The sequence below is a fragment of the Pezoporus flaviventris genome, unplaced genomic scaffold (genome assembly GCF_033815535.1).
Source record: "Pezoporus flaviventris isolate CSIRO_AGI_PZ_B2104156 unplaced genomic scaffold, CSIRO_AGI_Pfla_v1 ptg000072l, whole genome shotgun sequence".
Lineage (NCBI taxonomy): Eukaryota > Metazoa > Chordata > Aves > Psittaciformes > Psittacidae > Pezoporus > Pezoporus flaviventris.
Genome location: NW_026892620.1, coordinates 200,238 through 224,742, shown reverse-complemented (window position 1 = coordinate 224,742; position 24,505 = coordinate 200,238). Strand labels below are relative to the sequence as shown.

Here is a 24,505-nt window from a genome sequence, read left to right as displayed (position 1 = left end):
TGGGGTAGAATATACCAATTTTTGGTTCTTGCCATTCTGTTAAATGTGCTCCCATGGGAATCAGCAGCACTACACATGCAAGCACTGAGTAGTTACTTCAGGCGGTTGGGATTCATAGTAAAATATTACTAATCTTTGTGAGATCACTGTTATCACATAGCAGTGGCAATACTGTGCCAGATACTGTTTGTATATGCAAAGCTCCAGCCATGAAGAGCATGTAATGGTGACTGCCAACTGAAGTACTTGGGTACAGATAAGGCCCTGTTTCCTACCAATGATTATACATTAATTAATATGATTATATGTTTCTTAAGGAAGTCTAGGGAAGCCCTTTCCCTGAAGTCACATCTTTCCTGTCCGTTGAAGCATCAGTACTTCCAGCTGCCACACTTTGTATTAGAGAAGAATCAGACAACTCCTTCAATCACACAGAGCACAGTCCTCCAGGATCCCATCTTGCTTTAAACACCAGGAGCCAAAGAAACAAAAAAATGTTGGTGACAAGGTACAACTCCTGCAACTGTGGGAGCTGGTGATGGTCTTTTCTGCATTGCACTGCAAATTCAAGGTTTTGTTCCAAAAGAAAGGGATGAGGAGGGCTGAAAAGACCTATATTCACATAAGTGACTCCTGGCTAAGTTCTCCAGGGCACTGAGCCCTGAGCCTGCAGGCCAAGCAATGCTGTACCTACTGTCATCCTCACCTCCTTGCCTTGCCTCACAGAGGTCATTCAGAATTAAGGGAGGATGACATAAATTTTAACAATATCAGCCAGAAGAAATGGCTGCTTCACCATGAAAATCAGGCTGAAAACTGAAGTAATGCCTGTTGTGGATGACCAGCATGCTGCCACTCTTGTGTGGTCCCCATAGAATACTCACATGCAGGTCTGAGGCTTATTCATATTTCTCTAATGAATTAATTGGTCCTGAGCATCTTCAGAGAAACCCTGGATGGTGCAGCATTGTAGGCAGTCACCTTCCCCCACTTGGGAATTTCTGTTTCAGAGATTGGGGATCTCATAATTTGCATTTTTAGACTGATTAATTCTAATTGTGTCATTTTAATTTTTCATTTACATATGCACAGTTATTTGAGATGCAGATTCACCCCAAGTGAGGGTGTGGAATGACAGGGTAATGACAGGTTTCATGGAAATAAATCTTGGTTACATTGACAGCCGCTGAAGCATTAACATTCCAACAATACTAATTAGCTATATATATAGAAAGAGTGTTTGATTAAAAAACACTAGAGGCTTTTTTTTTAAGACTGAACATCAAAATGCTCATGCCAGGTTAAAAGTTACAGTCCTAATTAGGTTACTTTTCACACAACCTTCTGTAGTATATTGGATAATATTAACCAGGATGCTAAATGGCTACTGTACATATAATAATATACTGTAAGAGGAATGTAGGTGAGCATGACACTGACATAAGAATATTCACCTCTCCCTTTCACAGCAAATTTTCATCTTTAAAGTTGCAAATATATCAACTGCAGCAGAGCAAGGCCTCAGGTTGCACTTTTGGTGGTGGAAGGTAGTTTTAGACCCTTGGCAGGCGCAAAGGCTCAATACCCACCACTCTTTAATTCATCTTGTATAATAGAAGTAGCAAGTTGCATAAACCCACAAAATACCTGTAAGCCTTTAGCTAGCTCTATTTTGTCATCACTCTGAAGCATTCTCAAGGTTTAGTCCAGAAGTATCTTCAGAGATCAGGATCCCACTGGTGATGAATTTGCTCCTCTGCCCATACTATGCTATGCATCTCTCCATGGTGGACCCAGCATCTTTGTTCTTTGGTTAGAAAGGATCTCACCCACAAGAGGCTTGTCAATGTCCGTGTCCCCAGGCTCTCTGTGTCTTTCTGCACTTGCTCCTGCATCTCTCACGTACCACAGGTATTTGACTCAATGTTAACAGCTGATCTCTTTGCTTTTTGTGTCCACCCTCCAGCCCCAAACTCCAGCAAACAAATTGGATCAAATTAGTTTCACCCATCTGTAGTCATTCCATTTTGCTAAGATGTGCACACTAAACAGGTACCTCTAAGTTTACCCAGACTCTTTTGCTGTGCTTTGGAAAGCCAGTGGCACAGAAGCTGAGCAAAGAAGTATGGATACCTCACAGCCCTGAAGAGTTCACTGCTACAATAGTTTTATACAATAGCTGAAAGACATACATTAACTGATCCCCCAAGTCACCACACATGTCAATTATCTTAGACAGAAGCAGGCTTTTTGGTCTTGCCTCTGTAAACAGAACCAGACAGACCCCTAGCTGTTCGGCTAGAGGCCAGGACAAATAACAAAATATTCTTCCTCAGTAAGGTCCTCCCAGTTTTGCTTCTATTATTTCTAGAAAGAAGGAAACAGAATATTTGTGACACTGTTCTGGTTCTGTGCCCTGGATAGTAGTACGCAAGCTTTCAAAAATATAGGAGAAGACAGAAATGTCACTGCATGGCAATACGTGGCCTCTGAGATTATCGGAGAAATTATACCCTAATTAACAGAGAAAATCCCTGTCAATAAGAGAAAGCAATCCCTTTCTTGGAAAAACAAACCTCCAATGGGGTTTAGTGTCTACAGTCATTTAGCTTATGCATGACTTCTGTAGGGTAGGGCCAGAAGTAATATTTTATTAATCTTATACTATTTTTCTCCTCTATCATTTTCTGTTACCTGCTTAGATGCTTTTATTAGCATCTTCTATTCTTAAGTACTATCAAGTATTTGATCTTTCTCTTTGAGTACGTCCTTTCTTATTTTTCAAGGGAAAGAAGGTAGAGAGCACTTTCAAAGGCTTTAAAATAGAAAATAAGAGCAGCCTTTCCACTTGAACTGTGCTCTTTCTTGCTGTGGTAAAAAGTCATGTTCCATGTTATTTCAATAGGGTCCTTTGTAATGAAATGCATGCAGGAATGTTGTTAAGACCATACATCCTCCATTCATTTTAGTATCAACCTCAGATAATCATAGTGTAAACTGTGTGTGGTACACTTTCAAAGTGTCAGCGCTCAGTTCTTCTGTGGCATCTGTAGTTACTACCACCGGTGCTTGGTCCACCACTGCTGGAGTGGATCCATACTGAAACAGATCTCTATTGACAGCCAAACACAACAAACCACACAGAAACCACAACTAGAGTGCTCCTTCTTCACTACTATGACTGGGACTACTTTAGACAGGTACATGAGGAGCTTCACCACACAAGAAATATTTTCTGTTTTTCTTTATTAATAGTATGTTAAGGAAAACAATCTTAAATAGCAGACTGTCCACTTTCCAATTTATGATAGGCTGACTTTACAAGCCAGACAGGAACCAGGTATGCTTTGGTTACCTGCACATGTCAATGCAGTCCATCTGCTCAGAAAGCAGACCTTTTTAAGGACCTGCACAAAGATGCTGGTAGGAGCAATAGTGATAGTAACAAGCTTCAGTGTCCCAGTAACCTTGCAAATGTATTCTCATTTTCCTCTCTTTACTCAAGGAATGCAGCAGTACCCCAGTAGCCACTGGCAGGGACACAGGGGCTATGGAAGGGAAGAATGGCTGGCTGGGGTTCCTGCAGCATGGGCTGTGCATCACTTGACACTCAGCACCTGATTAGCTTTTGCATTGGCCGTCTTTAGCGTAAGGAAGTTAATGTCCTCCTCTGGCCCAGGGAGGGAGACTTGGCTGTCGTGCATCAGCCCCCTTGGCTCCCCATGGCCAGGAGCCTGCTGCTGAAGGGTCGAGGATCCAAGGAAGTCGAAGAGGCAACACCTGCCCTACAGCCAGCAAGACCTCCAAGGATTCAGGTTCCCTCTCCCTCTGCTCTGTCATAACAGTATCTGTGGGTGCTCAACCCATGAAGAAGGGCATAAGCTACACCTAGCCAGCCAAAGAAAGAGAGATGCCACCCCTTAATGTCTAAATCTAGATTTAAACACACAGGACTGTTTTAGTGTCCATGGTGTGCACCTACACCAGCTAACTTCCACACGCTGAAGTTTGAATGGATTCTGACTGTATACAGCTCTTTTTAGCCAGTGCTGGTGGCAAATGGTGATTCCTTCTTTTCCTACAGTAAATGAAAACTAGACAAGATTAGCTTTCCTCTGCATCCTCTTGCATGGCATTATAGCCTGGTTTGGAAAAATTATTAGCTGTTCTAAGAGTGGCTTGCAGTTGCTGCAATGAGATACTAGATAAGGAATGTGGCAGTAGCTGCAAGAGTTACAGGGAAACAATCACCTCTTGCCAGAAAGACCAGCATAGTTTGAACTTCTAGTTCAGAGCTGCAAATAAATCTTTGCATTTTAGCCTTTGGAACATTAACATAATTTTTTTCCAAATGCTCTAGACCTGCATGGGTTATGTCACTGGAGTTGCCAGAGACAAATCTTCCTTTCTCAGGGGAAGGAAAATAAACAGATAGAAAATTCCCAATGTTCACAGTTCTTCTGGGAAAGAAGTTGGATGAGAGAAATGTGTGTTCATCTTGGAAGAAGAGGGGTGTCTCCAAAGACCTTCTATTTCCTGCACACATGGCTAACAGAACATCCTGCTCCAGGGGCACAGGTAGATCCCCATCCCTATTAACCTAACCGAAGTCAATAGCAAGTCCTCCTTTGGCATCTACTGGGGCTTAATTCCATGTCTCCAGATACTGTTACAACAAGAGATCAGATATAAATCAAACAACTCTGACATTATTTAGACAGTTTCTCTTGGCTTCTTTCTCTCTCGGCTTCCTTCTCTCTCTTGTGCGTGTGTGTCTGTACCTCTCAGTGTTCAACATCCCCTAAGGGGAGTTCAGGTAAGGGATGGGCAGAACACCTTTTATTAGGCTTGCAGATATAGTTGAAAAAGCAGGCAAGGTCAGGTCCAGCTACTCCCCTTTCCCAGTAGTCAATAGTTTCATGCAATGGGAGAACACTAGATGATTTCTTAATGACATTACAATCCCTAATTTTTATGAGGTGATATGTTAACTGTAACGATTACTGCTAGTAAAATGAAACTGAGCAAACAGGGGGAGAAGAGGAAAGAAGCATAATTTTTAAGTCAGCCTACTAACTTCTTGGTAATTTTCATGCCAATTCTTACTTCCTGGGAGACACAACGTGGGTAGCGCTAACATTTGGCATAAGCTATAACTTCTCTCCTAGGCACGCAATGGAAAGCTCTTTTCCTTTTGAAGATGTACTTATTATGTCTAATGTTGTAGGAGGGAGGCTGCATGGCAGAAAAATCAGTTTCTCCTTCATGAAGTCTGAAAAAAACCCACAAGTATAGAATGACTACTTTTGTTATGATCAAATCCAAAGACCTTGTTGTACTGCAAAGAGGTGCTATAAAGAAGAGCCTCTGGCCAATAAAGTTTTACAGTCAACAGGTATCAAATACGTGAGGAAGAAATAGATCAATGGCAAGGAAGCTGAACTGCAATTTGTGTCCATCCACAACTGTGCATGTCTTCTGCGTTTTTTTCTTAAAGCCCAAAGCAGAGCATAAAGCCCACACTAAACTAAGCATGATTTTTTTGTATGACAGGAACCAACAGACCTGTACAAAGTGACGGGCAAAAACATTGCTTAGGATTATTTCACATTTCTTGTTTGTAAGACAAAAGTGAACCAATTTGTTTGACATTCCTGATGATTTTTTCATAGATAGGACCCATAATTACTTTACATTGAATTCTTTCCAGAGGAAAAAGAAAAAATTGTCAAATACCCTCAAATTACCACATAGTAGATCATGAAATCCAATCCAAGATCCAGATCTAAACAGCCTGGAATTTGAGATGCATCACCCCAAATTACAATTTTCTGAATGAAACCACATGAACCTGAAATCCTAACTTGAAGAGATATTGGATCTGAGACTGGTGTCAGATCCAGTAAAGGATTCATGCAATTAAAACCAAAACGCAGATCTTGGAAACTTTCCCTTCTTGTCCTTTGATTTCCCAGATCTCTGGAGTTTTGCTTTGAACCCCGTCCAGTGATGCCCCTGCACTGTCCTCATACAGAAGAGTTCACCCCTAAATCTGTTTGGGACATAGAAATCAGGCCTGCATATCCCTGCTTTGGGTGAGGGGTACGATCCCCTGTGACAATCTTAGAGCACATTTAACAAAATGAGATCGCTTTCAGGATAGGGAGGCAAGTCCACAGGTATTTTCTAGAACAAAGGCAGAGACTATTAAATGATTATTGCATAAAATTTTTAATAATTAAATAAATTATTAAATAGATCTATTAAATAATGCTTAAATAATGCTTTCTGCTCCCCTGAAAAGCTCTCAGAAAATCATACAGCACTCACAAAGAAACCTCATGTGACCAAGAGACAGGAATGTCCATCTCCAAAGGAATAGTCCCTCTTCCAGTCACAAAGCACTTCTATATTTCAGATTTAGCAGCTTTGGATGAAGGACAGAAATGGTATAAACCTGTAAAAGAATCACAGTCTATGATTTTGCTTTTGCACATCGTGACTGCAGGGAAATTTTTCACCCTTTGGTATCACACATCTACTTTTAATTCAGGGGTAGAAAGAACTAATCCTGAAAAAGGTGAAAAATGCAAGTTCATAAATGGTTCCTGCTCACACTTTAACTTAGTAATAATGTACATTAATTGCATAACCAAATCCTATCATTTGGAAAAATTATCTAATAAAGTCTGGCAAAAAGTACTGATTTGTCTTAAATACAGACTATTTGGACAAAGCTATCACTCCTCTCAGACCCAGTTTATATTGGTCTAACTCCATTAATTTTGCTTAAATTACTCCTTGAAGGAAATTAGGTCCTTTCTAGTTCTTTCTTAGGAAAGTGCAAATGTGCTATGTAGGTCGGGCATGTAAAACTGACATATCAGAGGGGAAAATAAATTCACCATCACCTTTTTAAATGTTGTGGCAAAGATGACATCTCTGCTTCAAGAGGAGGATAACTTCCTGGAAGCAGCTATTAAGGAAAGATCACTCTGTACTGGCCCTGTTCTCCTCCCTTATATTTTCGTTGCTAGCTGCTGCTGTGGAGACATTCTAGAATGGAACTTTGGGTAGTCATTGCACTTTTCTCTCCACCATAAGTCTTCTTACTTTCTGTCTTTTTGTTATCACCCTCTGTGATCCTCCCTACTCTTTAAGGACCAAGAGCACCTAACAGCCTCCTAGTTCCCCTTTGGGGTAAGACAGTTAATTAGTTCCCAGAGCATTTCTAGGGTCAAAGCTGCTCCTGGGTTGTCAGTAACACAGATAACCAGCTGTCAGGATTTTTCTTCCAAGCACAATTTGGAGCTTAGCAGTTTCTTTCTCTTTCTTCATCAGTAGTTACTTGGAGTTCAAAAGACTTCCCAGCAGCTGAGCCATCACTTGTCTACTTCTACGTGCTAAGAACACCCACCCCTTAGTCTGTGCTAGTCGCTACACAAATCAGCAGTTGAGCATAGAAAAAAGCTTTCTAGCCATTAAAACAAACTTTGCCGGTTCAGACTGCCCTAAAACCTTAATCAAACCCCAGAAATGAGGAATAAAATATAATAATAAAAACTGAAATCCTGGAGGAGAACTCAGGATTTCAGAATGCCCTAAGGGTGATTTCTACTGGAGAAAAAGAGGACAAACTCCAGAACTGAGCAACCTGTGCCAAGAACACTAAGCAAGTAACAGCTTTCTCTTTAAAACCAAGAGCTGAAGTTGGCAAAAGGACTGCAGCTGCTGTAAATGTCACTTGCACATGAAAGACAGAGGTAGACTCTTAAGCCATTAGTACCCAAAACATTTTAGGCTTTATAGATCAAATGGGGCTTAAAGAGGAGATGAGTCCTGGCAGGCAGTGAAGATCATGCAGTCCAGGTGGAATGTACTTTCCGCCTGGGAAATTTCCCTGCCTAAATGGACAGCTCCAGCTGTAACCTCCTAACAGATTTCAGGTGCAACACATGCTGCAAGCCTCAGGTTAAGAAAGAAGTTGATGACTCCAGTGAAACTCAAAATAACTTGTCCCAGGCAACAATGAGTATTCATGCAAGTAATCAAAGGCATTTGTGTCATCATTGCTTGTGTGCACGTCCAAAAAATGCTGGAGATATAACAAGTCCTGAGGAGCAAACAGCAGTTGTCCCTAATTCAGACAAGCTGACAAACCATTTGCAGGTTCTTCTGCTTGTCAACAGTCATTGTTTGACATTTGTCTGAACAAGGGCAGCTAGTTCCCATTTGTCTCCCAGTATGCCACATTTGTTGGATAACTCATTCAACTGCATCAGGGAAGAATCAGATGTACAATCACTGCCCCACGTTTCCTGCTGTTAACAGTGCCCATAGTCCCATGCATGAGCAGAGCTGCAGGGTTGGTGTCTCACTGCAGGGCAATGATTGCCAGACATTGGCTCATTGAGAATGTAGAGAAGGGAGGGGCAGGAGCACCTAACAGTGGTGTCCAACAATTTGTGCATGACTAAAGTCTACCAGCAATGCAAACCTTTTTCTTGCCCTATGGAGGAGATGTTGCTCCTTCTGCAGACTAGCTGGCTCATTCTCTTAATGTACTTGGCTCCCTCCATCCCCTACAGAAATAACTTCTAGTTTTGGACCTATTGGTCAAATCCCATTCACAAATCCTATGTGAATTCTTCAAACACAGGCTTTACTCCTCTCTCACCTCTAACACTAGCTCTGGTCAAAGACAAGTTCACTGGGGGGGCTAAAGTTAGATAGACTATTTTCATTACACAGCACTGCAAGATTTAGGGTCCAGTTTCTTCCTATTGTGTTCATTTATATGACTGAAAGATTTACTTCAAGTAGAGGTAAAATGTGATTAACTAGAATTGATATACCTTTACTGGGGGATTGGGTCAAAGGTATCTCAGTCTGACCTGTGCCTATTTCTGTCTTCATGACAGGTTAGCTGGTCTCCAGACACCAACATGACTGAACGCTTTGACTGCCACTACTGCAAAGAGTCACTGTTTGGTAAGAAGTACATCCTGAAGGAGGACAGCCCCTACTGCGTGAAATGCTACGAAAACCTTTATTCCAACACCTGTGAGGAATGCAAAAAACCTATTGGTGCTGACTGCAAGGTATGCCAGACTTGTGTCTTGTTACAGAAACCCTGACAGAGTAACCTGGATACGTAGCTCTGAATCATGGTGCTGGAAAGACCCAGCTTAACAGCTACCTTGGGGTTTCTTGTGATGGGAAAGCGTGCTTTCTGACCCCCTGTATCTGTTTTTCACCACTTCACATGGCAAACCTTTCTTTAGCAGGCATGTTAAGGAAGAACACCTCTTTCTTCCTGTAAGATATAGGATGATCTGATGTTAGAATATATCTCTAACTCATCAGCAGAGTCCAGTTGTCTTTGGGGCCAGCTGGGATTTGGAAAGGTGGCAGAAACTGATTTTGCCAAACTTTGAGTCAGAGCCAGCTCACTGCTGGCTTTGCAGTGACCTCAGCTCAGTTGCCACCAACAGACAAGATGCATTCAAGATTATTTGCCAACTCACGGACCACAAAATATGGCTAATGTTGACCCAAGCAGTAAGTCAGAACACAGAATAATTATTCTTGTAAATACAGTGGAGTATAACTAAAGATTGGAAAGGACAGAGAAAAGGCCTCACTTGCCTGAGCTATGCGCTGCTGCACCCCATGGAAACACCTACCCGGCACAAATAAGGTGCTGCCACCTGTATTTCTTTAAAATTAACCAAAGCTATCAGAATTCATGACAGTTTGACTGAATGAAGCAGGTGGTATTTGAGCCATCCAGTGACGTGTGTGTTGGGCTGCTACAGACAGACTTCATCCAGTATACATCCTCCTTGCAGAAAACTGACCTGCTCAGAATTGGCTGAGAGTTTCACTGACAGAGTGAGTTTGCATTAGAACAGCAATTTGCAGTGCATGGCCATTGATGTGATTCTTGAGTGGTATGAGGAGGTCTGACTTTTGATTTCCTACATCGCTGATCCATATCTCTAGAAACATCAATCAGTTCCTATTACTCAAACTACCACTCTATCACTAGTTCAGAGGTATAAAAGCACATGCTTACTCAGACTGGGAAAAATAAATGTCTCATATGTTCCAAACTGATCTATCCCACCCTATTGGCAAATCAGTAGGAAAGCCCCTTTCAGAAGCCTTAAAAAGGTTCACCATCATGACAGGGAACTGGCAGTAAATTGCAAGAGGGTATAAAACTGCCAGCTTTCCTACAGCTCATAAGTATTCAGATTAGAGGAGAGATACAGCTGGCTTGACCCGAAAAAGCAAAATATTTCTGCCCCATTCCAGAATGTGCTTTTGTTTTAATGTCTCTTTCTAATCCCCTGAGAAGATATTTCCATGTGTTGATATTCAAGAATTTAAAAACTTGGACCAGCTTCAACAAATCTTGGACAAAGTGTCCAGGAATTAATCAGGCTGAACTTTTCAACCCAGATTTATGGATTTAGGGAGTGAAGGTGTTATCTGATATACTGATCCTCTGTATTTTTAAGCAAGACACACTATAACAGCAGATAGGAAAAAAAGCCTCTAACTGTCTGCAATATAAGAATATCTTATATTGGTAAATAATCAGACCAATATGTAGAAAACACAACTAAAAAAGATTCTAAGAAATCTTTAGCACCTAGGATAAAGATTTCTTTAGAGAGCTATAAAGTGCACCAGAAACAACTGCATCTTTTTTGTTTCTGTGATTGCTGAAATTTGTAGCTGTTCATGCTTTATGCTGCAGCTTTCAAACCTGTTGACCAATTTTAACCAAATCCTGACAGATGAATAAAAGATGCAAACTTAAATTCCTGCAAGCTTTCTGAAAAAAAGTGTGGTTTGGTAGAAAAAGAGGTCATATCAAAGTTCCCACTGAGAGGAAAACTAGAGTAGTTTTTCAATGGAAGTAATAGATTCTAGCGAATATGTTTAAGAGAGCCATTACAAGTGCCTCTATATGACACTATATGACAGAGCATAATTCACCCATGAACAGAAAGGCACAAAAAAAATCATGTTTCTGCTCATCATTAAACTGTATCTATACATAGGTATATAAATACATGCGAAACATTCACAGACATATATTCATGTGTCTTATTATATATCTTTTTACACATTGCGTTTTCCCCCGAGCAAAGAAGATAAATTGCACTGTGTTTGGGAATAAAACCTGTATGTTTACTGCAAGTACAGAATAGACTTCATATTTATTTGTATGTTCTGACATAGCCTTTATATAGCTGTAAAATCTCAAACAAAAACCTAATGGAGTGACAGCATTGTCAGAAAGGGTCACATTCAGATTTATGTATCTGGCAGGGGCACCCACCCTCACATCCACATGACAACCTGAAAAGTAATATGTAACCCTTACCTCAGATCCTCAGTCCCTTCTTGGGCAGCACTGTTTCTCTATACTAAGAGGTGAACCGAAAACCCAGCTATGGTTGAGATGCTCTTAATTTCCCTCCTACAAGCCCTCCCAGTTAAAACCAACTACCCTATAGCTGAAAGGGTTTACATGAAAGTAAAACCAGTGTAAACAAGAGGATAGCCACTTCTCACACTACTGTAGTGTATCAGCGCTGGTGCGCAGCATCAGTTCACCTGGGCTGAACTTAAGCTTCCTCAGACACTGCTAATACTCCAACTTTGACAGCACTGGGCTCTGAGAGGATCAAACTGATGCTAGGTTTTCACCTTGTGTTTTAGCTACAGCACAGAGACACCTATCTGAGGAGACGCTTTCTTTGAATTCAAATCAGGGGAGAATTTGCCTCACTATCTTTCTATGGTAATTTATGGGTAACTCTGAATGTAACTGAGTAATAGCTAATTTGTTCCTTATTTTAAATCCTTTTCTTTTTCCTGCCACAAAAACCTCCCAAATGGCAATATGTGTCTGAATGACAGACACCTTTGGACTAAAGCCATTTCATTAACTGTAAACAATTCTAGCTGATGTTTATGAAACCTTCACAGGCAGATTAAAAGCTTCATATACTGAGTGGTAGGAGGCACTGGCAGGCAGTATGAAGACAGGATGCCATTTCTCTCACAGCTATTACACATTATCCATATGCAAACAGGTTCCAGTAGAAATTTACTCTTTCTGAAAGGAATTGGCCTCTCAATGCCCGCATCCCTGGTGAATGCTGACAACACCTACAGCTTCATACTTCTTTCTAGAAATCCATCCATTATGTTCTCATTTGCTTAACTGCTGAAGTGTGACTTTTTGTTGATTTTGCCTTTTTAAATTGCTTCCTTGCAGGCCTTATGGTACAGAAACCATCACAAATACAAGCAATAACTACAGTAATCCAGTGTTTAATGCAGTCCATAAATTGGCCTTGGCAGGGAGGAGGGGGTGAAAACCTCTGCAATATGTGAGAATGAAATTAAGAGTGGATTGTGAGATAAAGCTACTGTTTCAGCATGCAGGAGGCCAAAATTGAATCAAAAGGGTTGGTATTACATATAAACTAAACAAAAAATAAGCCCTTTAATAATGTGGGTAAGGAAAGGCAGAAAATATTTGGTTTCCTAATTCTTAATGTTTAAACCCTGTCTTGAGTTACAACACCCTTGCAGTATATTACTGAATATCAGACTACTTATTATGAAGTGGAATATTAAAAGAAGGAGATACATTTACCTGTTCTCATATGCCTAAGGGGATGGGTTCAGCACAATGGCTACAAAGGACTTCCACTTGGCCCACTGCGTGATGTCTGTTTCAGAAACATCCATCATTAAGTTGGTTGTCCCAGGGAATGCTGAGCTGAAATTCTCAGCTGAGGCTAAGTCTCAGATCAGGCTGAGAAAAGCACCCATTCAAATCTGAGTAGCTTCAGGGATTGCTAATTTGTTTACTTTTCATCTTCAAATGAAACCAGATAAGGGAAACATTATCTTCCATTTTCAGAAGAAATGTAACTGTTCTTCCTGCAAATTCTACTGCAGGATTTACTGCAGCTCTGCAGAGACAGGCATTGCCCTCTCCCCCTTCTCTTTTCACAGCTGGAACTGGTCTGGTGCTCTCTGCACTTCAACTGCAAAACACTCGTAGAGGACAGAACACATCCATGAGCATCTGCGTGCTCTGTATAGTCTGACACCTATACGGAGCACCAGGGACTCATTTCCCTGGAGCTGCATAAAGTAGCTGAGAAGTCATGCTTATCAATATTTTACAGATACACTGAAGTAGACCAAACTATATTTTCAGTCACCTTGTTACTGACCTGAGAACAATCATTAGACAAAATCAGACTTCCTTGCTTGATATGTGACAGATTCAGAGAAAGCAATATCAAAGAGCCACAGAATACCAGGTTGGAAGGGACCTCAAGGATCATCTGGTCCAACTTTTCTAGGCAAAGCATGACCTAGACTAGACGTCCCAGCACCCTGTCCAGTGAATCTTAAAAGTGTCAGAGATTGGGGAATCCAACACTTCCCTGGGGAGATCATTCCAATGAGTGATTGTTCTCATTGTGGAAAATTTTCCTCTAGTGTCCAGTTGCAATCTCTCCAGGAGTAACTTGCAGCCATTGCTCCTCATCTTTTCCATGTGACTCCTTCTAAAAATAGTCTCCAATTTCTTGTAACCACCTTTTAAATACTGGAACGTGGTGATAAGGTCTCCCCTGAGCCTTCTTTTCTCAAGGCTGAACAGACCCACTTCTCTCAGCCTTTCCTCACGGCATGCTTCCCAGTCCTTTGGTCATCTTTTTGGCCTTTCTCTGGACTCTCTCTAGCCTGCCCACATCTCTTTTTGTATTGCGGGTATCAAAACTTAATGTGGTATTCCAGGTGTGGCCTGGCAAATGCTAAGTGGGATAATGACTTCTTTATCTCTGCTGGTGATGCCCTTGCTGATGTCACCTTGCTTACTTTGCCAAAGCAGCACACTGTTTACTCATATTGAGCTTGCTGTCTACCAGGACCCCCAGGTCCCTTTCCACAGACCTGCTTCCCAGACACTTTACCAAGGTGACATGTCTGCTATTTTCACCTACCCAGCTACTGCCTGTACCATAAGGTAACTGACTCAGGATCAAGCCTTTCATCATTGACACCTAATCCTTGTCTTCGTTACTCCTCTTCTAAAAGGCACTCACCTTCCCCAGGGTAAAATTTTATTGATAAAACAAAGAAGAACTGAAGCAGATATCAGCACAGGAGTTTTGGATATAAAACCAGCTTGTAGAATATTGCAGAAAAAGGAGAAAAGGAGCAGGTAGGGGGGAAGTTAGGAGGGAATAAACTGAATACACTCTGTTGCAAGAGAAAGAAAACCAGATCTGTTGTCATTCTACTTTCTAGTTGGCAAATTTCACATTTTGGAAAACTGTTGGCTGTAGGTCGTATTTTTTTGTTGAAAATATTATTCCCCTTTGAGATCAGATTGAGGCTATTCAACTTCATTTAAAAAGGGAAAAAAAAAAAAAGTAAATAAATTCCAATGAAGATTTTTTCATTTTTCTCCTAGAAAAGATTAAAATTTGGCAGTAGAAATTTGTGTTGTTTCAAAATGAGTTAGCTGAAAAGGATAGACAAGCTGAACAAACAACTGTCTGAAAGCTTTAAAGGAGGAACTTTTGATACTTTGTCTCTGAGTGCAAGCTCAGAGATGAGACACGTTGGGTACCAATTGTTACTCACAGCGATTTAAGAGATTAGGTGAGTAGCACAGATGTCCAGACAAAAAGCTTAATTGCATGGTCAAGTTCTGACTGAAGTTACTCTAGTTTAACAAGTTACCACATACCAGCTGAGCTAGGAAAACTATTTCAGTTTTGTTTCCTGTTAGCTATTCATGAGAACAAGGCTCCTGCAGGCTGCTATTTTAGGTTAGCCTAATACACAGTATCTTCCTTCTGCTTTGGGCCGAGACTGAACATTTGGAGTTACCTGTGACTGTACTGACTTAACAGCAGCTTAGGCCTAGTCGTGTTTGAACACTACGAGATGCTTCCATTTTCACAATTAAAAAATCTGCTGATCCACAACTCATTCTTTTCCTTCAGGTAACCAAATTCAGCGCTTGAAATTAATATATAGTGATCTTGAGCTACAACCTGAGAAGCTATTTCTGCTATGTTTTTATACTGCCCATTCACTACAATACTAGCCCCCTGCACTCCCACCTCAAACCAAAGCCTGTATATTTTCTTATAATGATCTAAGCTCCATTTTCTTTGAAGTCCAAAGACAGTGTTGAAGTATTGCATTTAATTTAAATTTTAATTATTTTAAATTAAATTCATTTAGATTTTAAAAGGCACAATTCATCCCTTCAGGTCACAATTTTTAGAAGGACTGGGTTTTTTTTAAATAATAAAAGTGCTACTGCAGAGAGTTTTATAAGTACTCAGATGCCCATGCTAATCCTTTGGCCAGAGTGTTCTGAATCACTGTCTGCAGGTACAATGTAGCCTCTCATCTTTCAGTTTGATTCATACTTGAAACATATAGGTAAACCAAAACACGAGAGCCAAAAATTAGTTGTAGTGAAAAAAAAAAAAGTAGCAGAGATCAAACCAATTCCATCATTTGTGGAATCTGTTGAACTGAATAAATACCAGAAAGCAACTGGGAAAAGGATTTATGTCCAGTAGTGAAGAGCTAGAAGGAAATGACATACAAATCAACAACAGTTAAGATGATCAGTGGAAGTCTATTATACCTATAAGGTTAACAACTTTAAAACTGACTCAAAAGTGGAGCTTTATTTTCAAAGTAAATACCTACCTGAAACTAACTGTTCCTCTGCCATGCAAAAAACATGAAGGTTGCCTTGAACTGAAAAAGGATTAATAGTTGTCATGAGCTGTTCTTGGTTATCAGAGCAAAACAAGATCACCTTCATGAGCACATTCTGTTTTCTTGAGCTGTGTGAATTAGCCTCAGCTCCTGGCTGTGGTTCAGGTTTGAATGTGTTTGTATTCCCTGAGCTTCCAGTTGTGCAAACTATTCACTCCACTTACTCCATGGTTTTGGATTTCTACAGGATCTGTCTTACAAGGACCGCCACTGGCACGAAACCTGCTTCCACTGCTTCCAGTGCAAGAATTCATTGGTGGACAAACCTTTTGCTGCAAAAGAGGAACATCTACTTTGTACTGATTGCTACTCCAACGAATACTCTTCCAAATGTAATGAGTGCAAGAAGACTATTATGCCAGGTTAGGATGCTCACTTTTTGGACTAAGAAAAGATTAGACTAAATAACAAGCCCAAATTCAGCAACATTTATAACAAACATTTATCCTTGACTCTATCTGCTAAGTCATGGTGAACTTTGTAAAATACAGTTAATGGTGCATTCCAAGTCATTTCCTTGACCAGAACACGTAATTTTCATAATGGAACAAGATAGAATTGTTCTTCACATGAAGCAGATTACTCTTGACAATTAATATTTATTTCATTTAGCATTTTTATTAATAGGATTTATGATTTTCTATAGCAGTATTCATTACAAGGCTTTTGATAGCTAGACAATTAAAACTGATCTCTCTGTCCAATCCCAACTTTGTGTTCTGTCCTGAATGGCTTCCACTGCTTGAAGATCAAAAGCAGCTTGAAAATTTAACAGCTTGCTTAATTCAAAATTTAGCTTTCTATGTAATTACTCCAAGTTTAGCTTCTCCCATAAAAAATGAAAAATTGGTCAAAGTGCCTCCAAAGTCTTTCTTGAGCACAAAGACATGAAGAAACAGGAAAGAGCTATTTTCTTTTTCAATATAAAACATGAGGTTATGGTGATAGATTGCTAAAACCTCATCTGCTCATGTCAGTACAATAGCATTCTGTGATGATTTGAGGGCTTAAAGTGGAAGGAATATTGGTCCAGAAATAAAATATTAAAAAGCAAATTGAAAAATCCATGTACATGCTCCATAACAATTACTAGTTAATTCTTCCAGTAAAATTTTTCCTTGGCTGGTTCTGACATTGGTCATCTTCGACAAAAGCTAAAACCCACAACATTGTGCATCTAAGGGCTTGATGATCAAACAGGACATATAAATGAAACAACAATGATATTTAAAAGCAGATGGCTCTATCCATTCAAGTTTAGCATATCCTTCTATTATTCCATGGGCACCTGGTTTTACTGATGCAGCACTAACACCTGACATGTTTGGAAGTAGCCAGTGCTAGTTTTAAAGCTGGAACTACGTATTTGTATATATTTTTAAGATTGTTCATCAAATTCACCCTCATGATCAGTGAACTTATCTACCAAATGGATCTCTTTTGCCTATTATGCAAGCTATAGATTGATATGTAGTAATGGACTGATATACCCAGAGAATCCCTTCTTCTCTTGTAATCAGAAACAAAAGATATCAATTTTTATGAAGCTTTGCAATCACCAACTGGTCTTGAGCTGCTTACTCAAGGTAGCCACGATGTCACCACATTCAGAGACCCATACACCCAACTTGTATTTTCTGCTTACACAGCATACCATGTTATTAGTACAGGAGCTGCACCAGAGCACTGTGTCCACCAACTGAAGCATAATTCATTTTGAAAGAACCAGCAAGTGGTTGGATACCCTTTATGGAGATGGTTAATGCTACACTTGCCCTTTGCTTTGCTCCACTAAATGTACAATTTAGATTTAATAAAGCATTATCATGACATGCCCATTAAATACTAAAGTAATTACAAGCCTGATCTTTCCGTCCTTCTTCAAACTAAACTCCCACTGACTTCAGCAGCTAACAAACAGAGCTCCCCCTGCCTTGAGTTTCAGTGGCAACACAATCCCAAAGAGAGAACAGCTAAAATGTGAAAATTCTAGGTTATTAAAAAAAAAGCAACCCTACATCTCCTTTTTCCAGAACATTATTCCTTCAAGGACTGATTAATTTCACCTTTGTATGATATGGAAAGCTAGCAGCACAAAGAGGGCATAATTCTTTAAAAGGTGTGCATTAATAAAATGACACAGAAATATTCATGCATGTAAGCATCATGCAGAAAGATAATTAACAGCTCCCTTATGCAAGTCAGTTCTTTACAAAAAATGGAATAAATTAAAAAATCCTGCAGTATGCCTCTGGGCAGAATTTAATAGGACAAAAGTAAATTAAAAGAAGAAAAATATGCAACTAGTAAACAAAGAGAACTTAATGCTTCAGAAGGGGAAAATGGTAAAACTCTACCCTGAAGTAACGGGGATGTGGAGAGTTGGCATCAAAGGAGTTAGTGTGGTTCTTCATCATTAGCCAACATGATCAGCTTGTCAGTCTTCCAAGCACTTGATATCATGCTTGCTGCTACAGGCTTCAACAGTAATGCAGAACCGTAGCAGCATCATTTGTTTCCTTTCCCTTCTGGCCTGTATCATATATTCAGACTTAAATGGTACATAAGAAATTACATAGCGTGTAAAGAAATATGTCCGTATTATAGGGTATCTCCAGTCCCCTGGAAGGGGTGAGTCCACCTGTCATACAGTGGGCTGAATCTGCAAAGCACAGTATCTGTACCCTAAAACTTCATTCTAGACAAGTTTATTCAGCTCCTAGCTACCATACCACTTTTCTGCTTTTTACAGGATCACAGAATGGTTTGAGTTGGAAGGGACCTTAAAACTCATCCAGTTCCACCCCCCTGCTACAGGCAGACACACCTTCCACTAGACCAGGTTGCTCAAAGCCCCATCCAGCCTGGCTTTGAACACTGCCAGGGATGGGGCAGCCACAGTTTCTCTGGGCACCCTGTGCCAATGTCTCACCTGAAAGTTTCAAGAGACAGAAGAACATTTGTGATAAGTGTTGCACAGCTGGAAACCATTGCAAATTTATAGTGGACCTCAATGAGGGCAGGAACAAGGCCCCACAGCATATATGAAATAATCCTTTGTCTCAGACAGTGACTATGCTTTACTGGGAAAGGGACGCAAGAAGGTTGCAAGGAATTAACCAGCTATCTTGCAGATGTCTGAAAAAAACAAATAAAGAGAGACTTGGAATGAACAAAGTCAAACTCTAAGGAGGTATGGCCTTACCTTCACTCAACACTAACAGGAGCTTTTATTGCTGTCTTGCTAATCCTCAAAACCTTCCTGTGCATTAGAATTTATTACTAACTCAAATAATATCACAAAAAGGTGTCCTAAGCCTTCATTATTAGCAGTAAATGTTTCTCTTCTTCACAGGAGAAGAACCACTCACTCTTCAAAAACCGAAATGGTACCAAATACCATGCAAAGCTGGTAGGAACATGAAATAGGCACCTGTGTCACAGCTGCGCTGCTTCCTAACTGACAACCAGCTGCCAGGCAAACAGGAGGTACAAATTGCATCTGTCTCAGCCAGAAGTGGTTCAGTTGATGCTCTGGTCTCATTACAGGTACTCGGAAGATGGAATACAAGGGCAACAGCTGGCACGAGACCTGCTTTATCTGCTATCGCTGCCAACAGCCTATTGGGACAAAGAGTTTCATCCCTAAGGACAATCAAAACTTTTGTGTACCCTGCTATGAAAAGCAGTTTGCCATGCAGTGCGTCCAGTGCAAGAAGGTAAGGCTCTTACTTTACTTACCTAAAACCCAAGTGACTGAAGTCCATCCAATTTTACCTCCAAGCAGGTAGAATGCCTTATTTCCATGTGTTAAAACACTCAGAATCAACTGATTTTAAGAGACCATTTCAGTTCCCATTCTGCACCACGCACAGCATTTACTACAATGAGAATTCTCTTACTCAAAGACCCTTTGTGTTGAAACCATAAGGAGAACACATTTAAAAAGAAAATAATTCTGCAGTGGAATAACTTCATTAAAGTATAACCCATCATACACTTAAACATTTCAACTGGAAGGAAAATAAGCTAGCACTGATAACATGTTAATATTCTAATGAAGTTCAAGACAGAGATAAGTGTTACACAGAGCAAATGCTGCTCCTGAAATGAACACTATAAGCTAAATATGCTCAGGAAATTGACTTTCTAGGCTAAAGACCTTTTATTTGTGAGTTTTCTAAGTTCTATACACAGGCACTGATAGGAATTTTAGAATCATTTCCTAAAAAGAATCATTAATTATGGAACTAACAAATCCCAGTTTCGTATGGATATACGCATAGGCAACCAAACTTATGGCTATACCCACATTAAATTCCCTTTCCCATTGCCAGTGTTTCCTTCATCTTGTCCTGTGTGCTTCCAGCACACCACCCGTGCCCAACCTACCCAGACTTTCTTCCACGTATGCTACCTGCTCATTTGACCTCCCAGTCAAGCAAAGCTGGAGACTGGTCATATAACAGCTGGCCAAAAATAACTGCATCTTTGCTGCTGCAGAGGCAAAACCAAACAAGTAAAGGCAATTTTTCTTTCAGCCTTTGACCTAAAGTATACCTAATTACCTCCTATCCATTCATTAATTTTCTGAATTGGAGTTTCATATGTTAAAACCTGTCTAGTATCCCATTTTAATCACATTTGAGAACAGCCTCAGAAATACTTGTGAAAGAGCAAAGACACAGGTGAATACAGATACTAGGTAGAGTGATCACACACAAGCCTGATTCCTAGGGAATCTCCCTTTACGGAAGAAAGGAAGAAAACTTAAACTGCCCAATTTTACAGCTTGCTGAGGAATACTCAAACGGTCAAAAAAAGTCCCATTTGCCTAACATCAGGACAGCTGGTTTCGCAAATAACTTGCTCTAAGAGAAAAGTCTAGAAAAGCACAGGGTTCAGCTAAAATTTGAAATAAAAGTCTTTGCCAAGGAAAGTGATGGGGAAGTCGAAACACATGAGGTAGTTCCTTCACCATGAAGAATGTGACAGGTAAAAGAACAGAGGCGAGATGAATCCTAGCACATGCATATGAAAAGCAACATACAAAAGACTAGCTTTAAAAACAAAGAAATAAATGAGAGTGAGATTATCCAATATAGGGAGAAGAAAGTATGGGACTTCTTTATATAAATTAGGAAATTATCATAAAACACTTGCATGATTTTCTCAAAGTCAGCTCCAGCCAAAATGATGATTTTGCTGCTGCTAAGCTTTCTTTCCCTCCTCCCACCCACAAAAACCTCATTGCCTTTCCTCTCTCCCAAAGCAAAGATCAAACCTGCCACCCTCAACAAAACACTTCTTGTCTTACGTTCCATGAAACAGGCTATCACCACAGGAGGTGTCACTTACCGAGAGCAGCCGTGGCACAAAGAATGCTTCGTTTGTACTGCGTGCAAGAAGCAGTTGTCTGGACAACGCTTTACCTCCAGGGATGAGTTTGCATATTGCCTGAGCTGCTTCTGCAACCTCTATGCCAAAAAGTGTGCTGGATGCACAAACCCAATCAGTGGTAGGTCTCCCATGGCCAGTGCCTTTAAACTTTGCTTGCTTGTTTGTTTTCTCCCAGTGAACTGCTTCTAATGTTAAAAACAGCTCAGTAGTTCATTGTGAGTAACTTGGGAAACTCAAGACACTGTACAATTCACATACAATACAATGTGTGAAATTAAATACTTAAGATGCCTTTCAAATGCCTAACAAAAAGAAATAGAAGAGGTCCTTAAACTGAAGTTTCCCACTTACCACCCAATTTTCATGGAACATGGTGGACCCACAGCAACACAGCTGTTCACGCAGTGGGATACGCATGTTCTGCACATCATTCCACTTGAGTTCATGAAAGGGATCACTGATCTCAGCAACAACAGTCCCTTTGCCAGCAGAAAGTGTCCAACTGGCTTATATCTCATGCTGTATTTCTAGAGGATTTCTACCCTGACTTTTCAGGACAGCAACTGAGACATCACAAGACTTTTAGATACTGCTTTCCAGTATAAAAGTACTTAAAGGAGCAACTGCTTAGAGCTTTACTGCAAAGCACCTGGCATAAAAATATAACCTCATGTAAGAAGTAATCAGCATTTAACAGTATGATGCATACAGGCCAAGACTGCAAATCTGACTTATATGTGGACCATTTTCTCCTCACATTACTCTGCCCTTGTGCCTGTCCCTCAGCAACATATGTTTGATTGCATAGCTCCAAGAAAAGTCAGTGTGTAACACCACAGGTACTGTTTTCTGTTTGTGTGAAAAGAGGCATATCCCTCTTCAGTACTGCATTTCTATCACATGCTGTTTCTTTCAAAAAGTTGCTACTAAAGGCAAAACAAAACCAAACCCCCTCTCATCAGGTAAGAGATATGCTCAACTAAGTCTTTTCACTGACTTCCAGCTAGTCCTTCGAAAGCATCATATTAAAATTGTTTGCCCTTTCTGAGGTTAAGCAAAAGATAATTACTAAGAGACATTTATCCCTTTTTTTTTCCTGTACAGTTTCAATACCCCTCATGACAACCTCCACAGCCTCACACTCTTCAGTGCTTTTTGCAGTTTGCTATCCTGCTTCTCTCCTTGAGGCACTCTTCTCTCAAAGCTGTGGCTCAAGTCATGACACAACCTGTGAAGACTTTTTTTAATGATCTAAGTACATATTTAGAAAACACAATTAACTGAAGACACCATAAAACATTCAGAAAAAAACTATCAGACTTCTGTTCAGGGGCAGTCGCTTTCCTTTTCTGCTGTATATCACAGTGCCATACCTTGAAAATTATACCTGGTACAGAATAAGGCTAGCAAAACAGGCACAGCAACAAACAGATTAGTCACAATGGCATTTTTTCACTGCTCTATGTCTCCCCTTTGATACCTGAGTGTTGTCTGAAACAGCACCACTTGATGGCTGATGTGCTATTCTTTTCTTGTAACAGAATGCTTTTGGTTTTCAAACAGGACTTGGAGGAACCAAGTACATCTCCTTTGAAGAACGGCAGTGGCATAATGACTGCTTTAACTGTAAGAAGTGCTCTCTCTCATTAGTGGGTCGAGGCTTCCTCACAGAAAGGGATGACATCCTTTGCCCTGAGTGTGGGAAGGATATTTAAAGATCAAAACAAGAGGTGAGGAGAGGGAGGAAAGCCATGCTTGCAATATATAGTCTGAAATACACAGATGTTCAGAACTAGCTTTGCCACTCTGACTTTCGCTGTACTATTAACATTACTTAAACTTTTTCTCCAAACTCTCCAAATCTGGAGGGAAAATAACTTCAAAATCCCTAGTAGCAGTGGTGGTGTTCAAGATTGCTACAGCTAACCAAAACCAATGCAAAACCCAAGACGTAACATCATTTGGGGGTTACTGACTTAACATACTCTTTTTGGTTTTGCACTCCATATTCTGGTTACAAGCAAGTGATGTAGTTCAAGGATTACAATGGCCACATACAATACATTCATAGATGGATATTCAGGGTGAAACCCTCAGCCCACTGAAATCAATGGCAAACCCCATTCAATTTCAGTAAGGATGTGGTCTCGCCTCAGTGTTCTAAAGCTATGTGACTAGTGTGCGCTGTCAAGTGTGTAGAAAGACCGTGAATGTAGAGGGTGTTCAATGTACAAGGATGTGTGCCATGCAATGAAGAGATATAATGATAAAACAGTTGAAGTGGGAGTGCTTTGTAACAGGTACATATTTTATTGCATGACTAGCTGATCATTGTGTGAAGTACAAGTTCTGATTGACAGTGTCAGTATTACAGTTAGTCGACATTACGCTGCACATTGTATTTTTCAAAATAAAATCATTTAAAACAAAATAGTGATTGTGGTTTAATTGCATTTACATATTAGATATTTACAAATGAAATGCTTTCACAGTCTGAAGGAACATAATGCAAGAGCCACACAAACACAACTTTTTTTGCACTTCGTCATTAGGAACCTGTGGGGTTTAGGCAATCCTCAGATGGACCCTGCTGATACAACATAGTCTGCTACTAACTGAAATTAGTGTGAAATTATCGGCAAAACTAAACAACTGTGTGAAAATACTGAATGGAATGCAGCTGATAAAAATGTGCTAGTAGGCTCTAAACTAAAAAACAAAATACTGTTTTTCTCAGCAAGAAAGGTCAAGACAGCTCAGAAGACATTCATCTTTGCAAAAGTCAGAAGTTTAACTTCTATGCTAGGGCATGCTTTCATTTTGTTATGTATTGCAATATGTAAATACCATTTGCTCTAGCGTCATTTCTGCTACATGTCTGCTGCAAAGGCAAAGTTCAACCACAGAATGCTAGCAGGTCAATAAAATCAAGAGGAAATAATCCAAAGGAAGATTAACACTTCCCAAAACAAACCTCAAGAAATCCGCCCATGTTACACAAATGTATGATCCTGGCACACCTTCTGGATGGAATTCATTTGCATCCAGCAAAAGGAGGAAAGTAATATGTCACACTTCCAATTGGAATCTTCAGATGTGGAAAGAAGGATTAGGCATACACTTTGTGTGTAACTAGGTAGGAAAAGTTTGCTCCTAGTTCCTGTCACCACTCTTGAATTTGCCTCTTTTTGTACCAAGTGTAGTGTGCTCACAGGTCATTCCTCTCTCATTAATTCAACAAATAGAT

General features: G+C 40.1%; 1 protein-coding gene across 2 annotated transcripts in view; it reads left to right on the top strand.

Annotated features, from left to right (window-relative positions):
- The window catches only part of FHL2 (four and a half LIM domains 2), a 40,924-nt gene extending 17,235 nt beyond the window's left edge, over nt 1-23,689 (top strand). For both annotated transcript variants that reach the window (XM_061472628.1, XM_061472629.1), the window contains exons 2-6: nt 8,922-9,101; nt 16,046-16,220; nt 19,408-19,577; nt 21,190-21,376; nt 22,822-23,689. In XM_061472628.1, the coding sequence (XP_061328612.1) occupies nt 8,946-9,101; nt 16,046-16,220; nt 19,408-19,577; nt 21,190-21,376; nt 22,822-22,973 (840 nt within the window). In that variant the 5' untranslated portion in view covers nt 8,922-8,945 and the 3' untranslated portion in view covers nt 22,974-23,689. The remainder of the gene's footprint in view (nt 1-8,921; nt 9,102-16,045; nt 16,221-19,407; nt 19,578-21,189; nt 21,377-22,821) is intronic.
- The last annotated feature ends 816 nt before the right edge of the window (nt 23,690-24,505 follow it).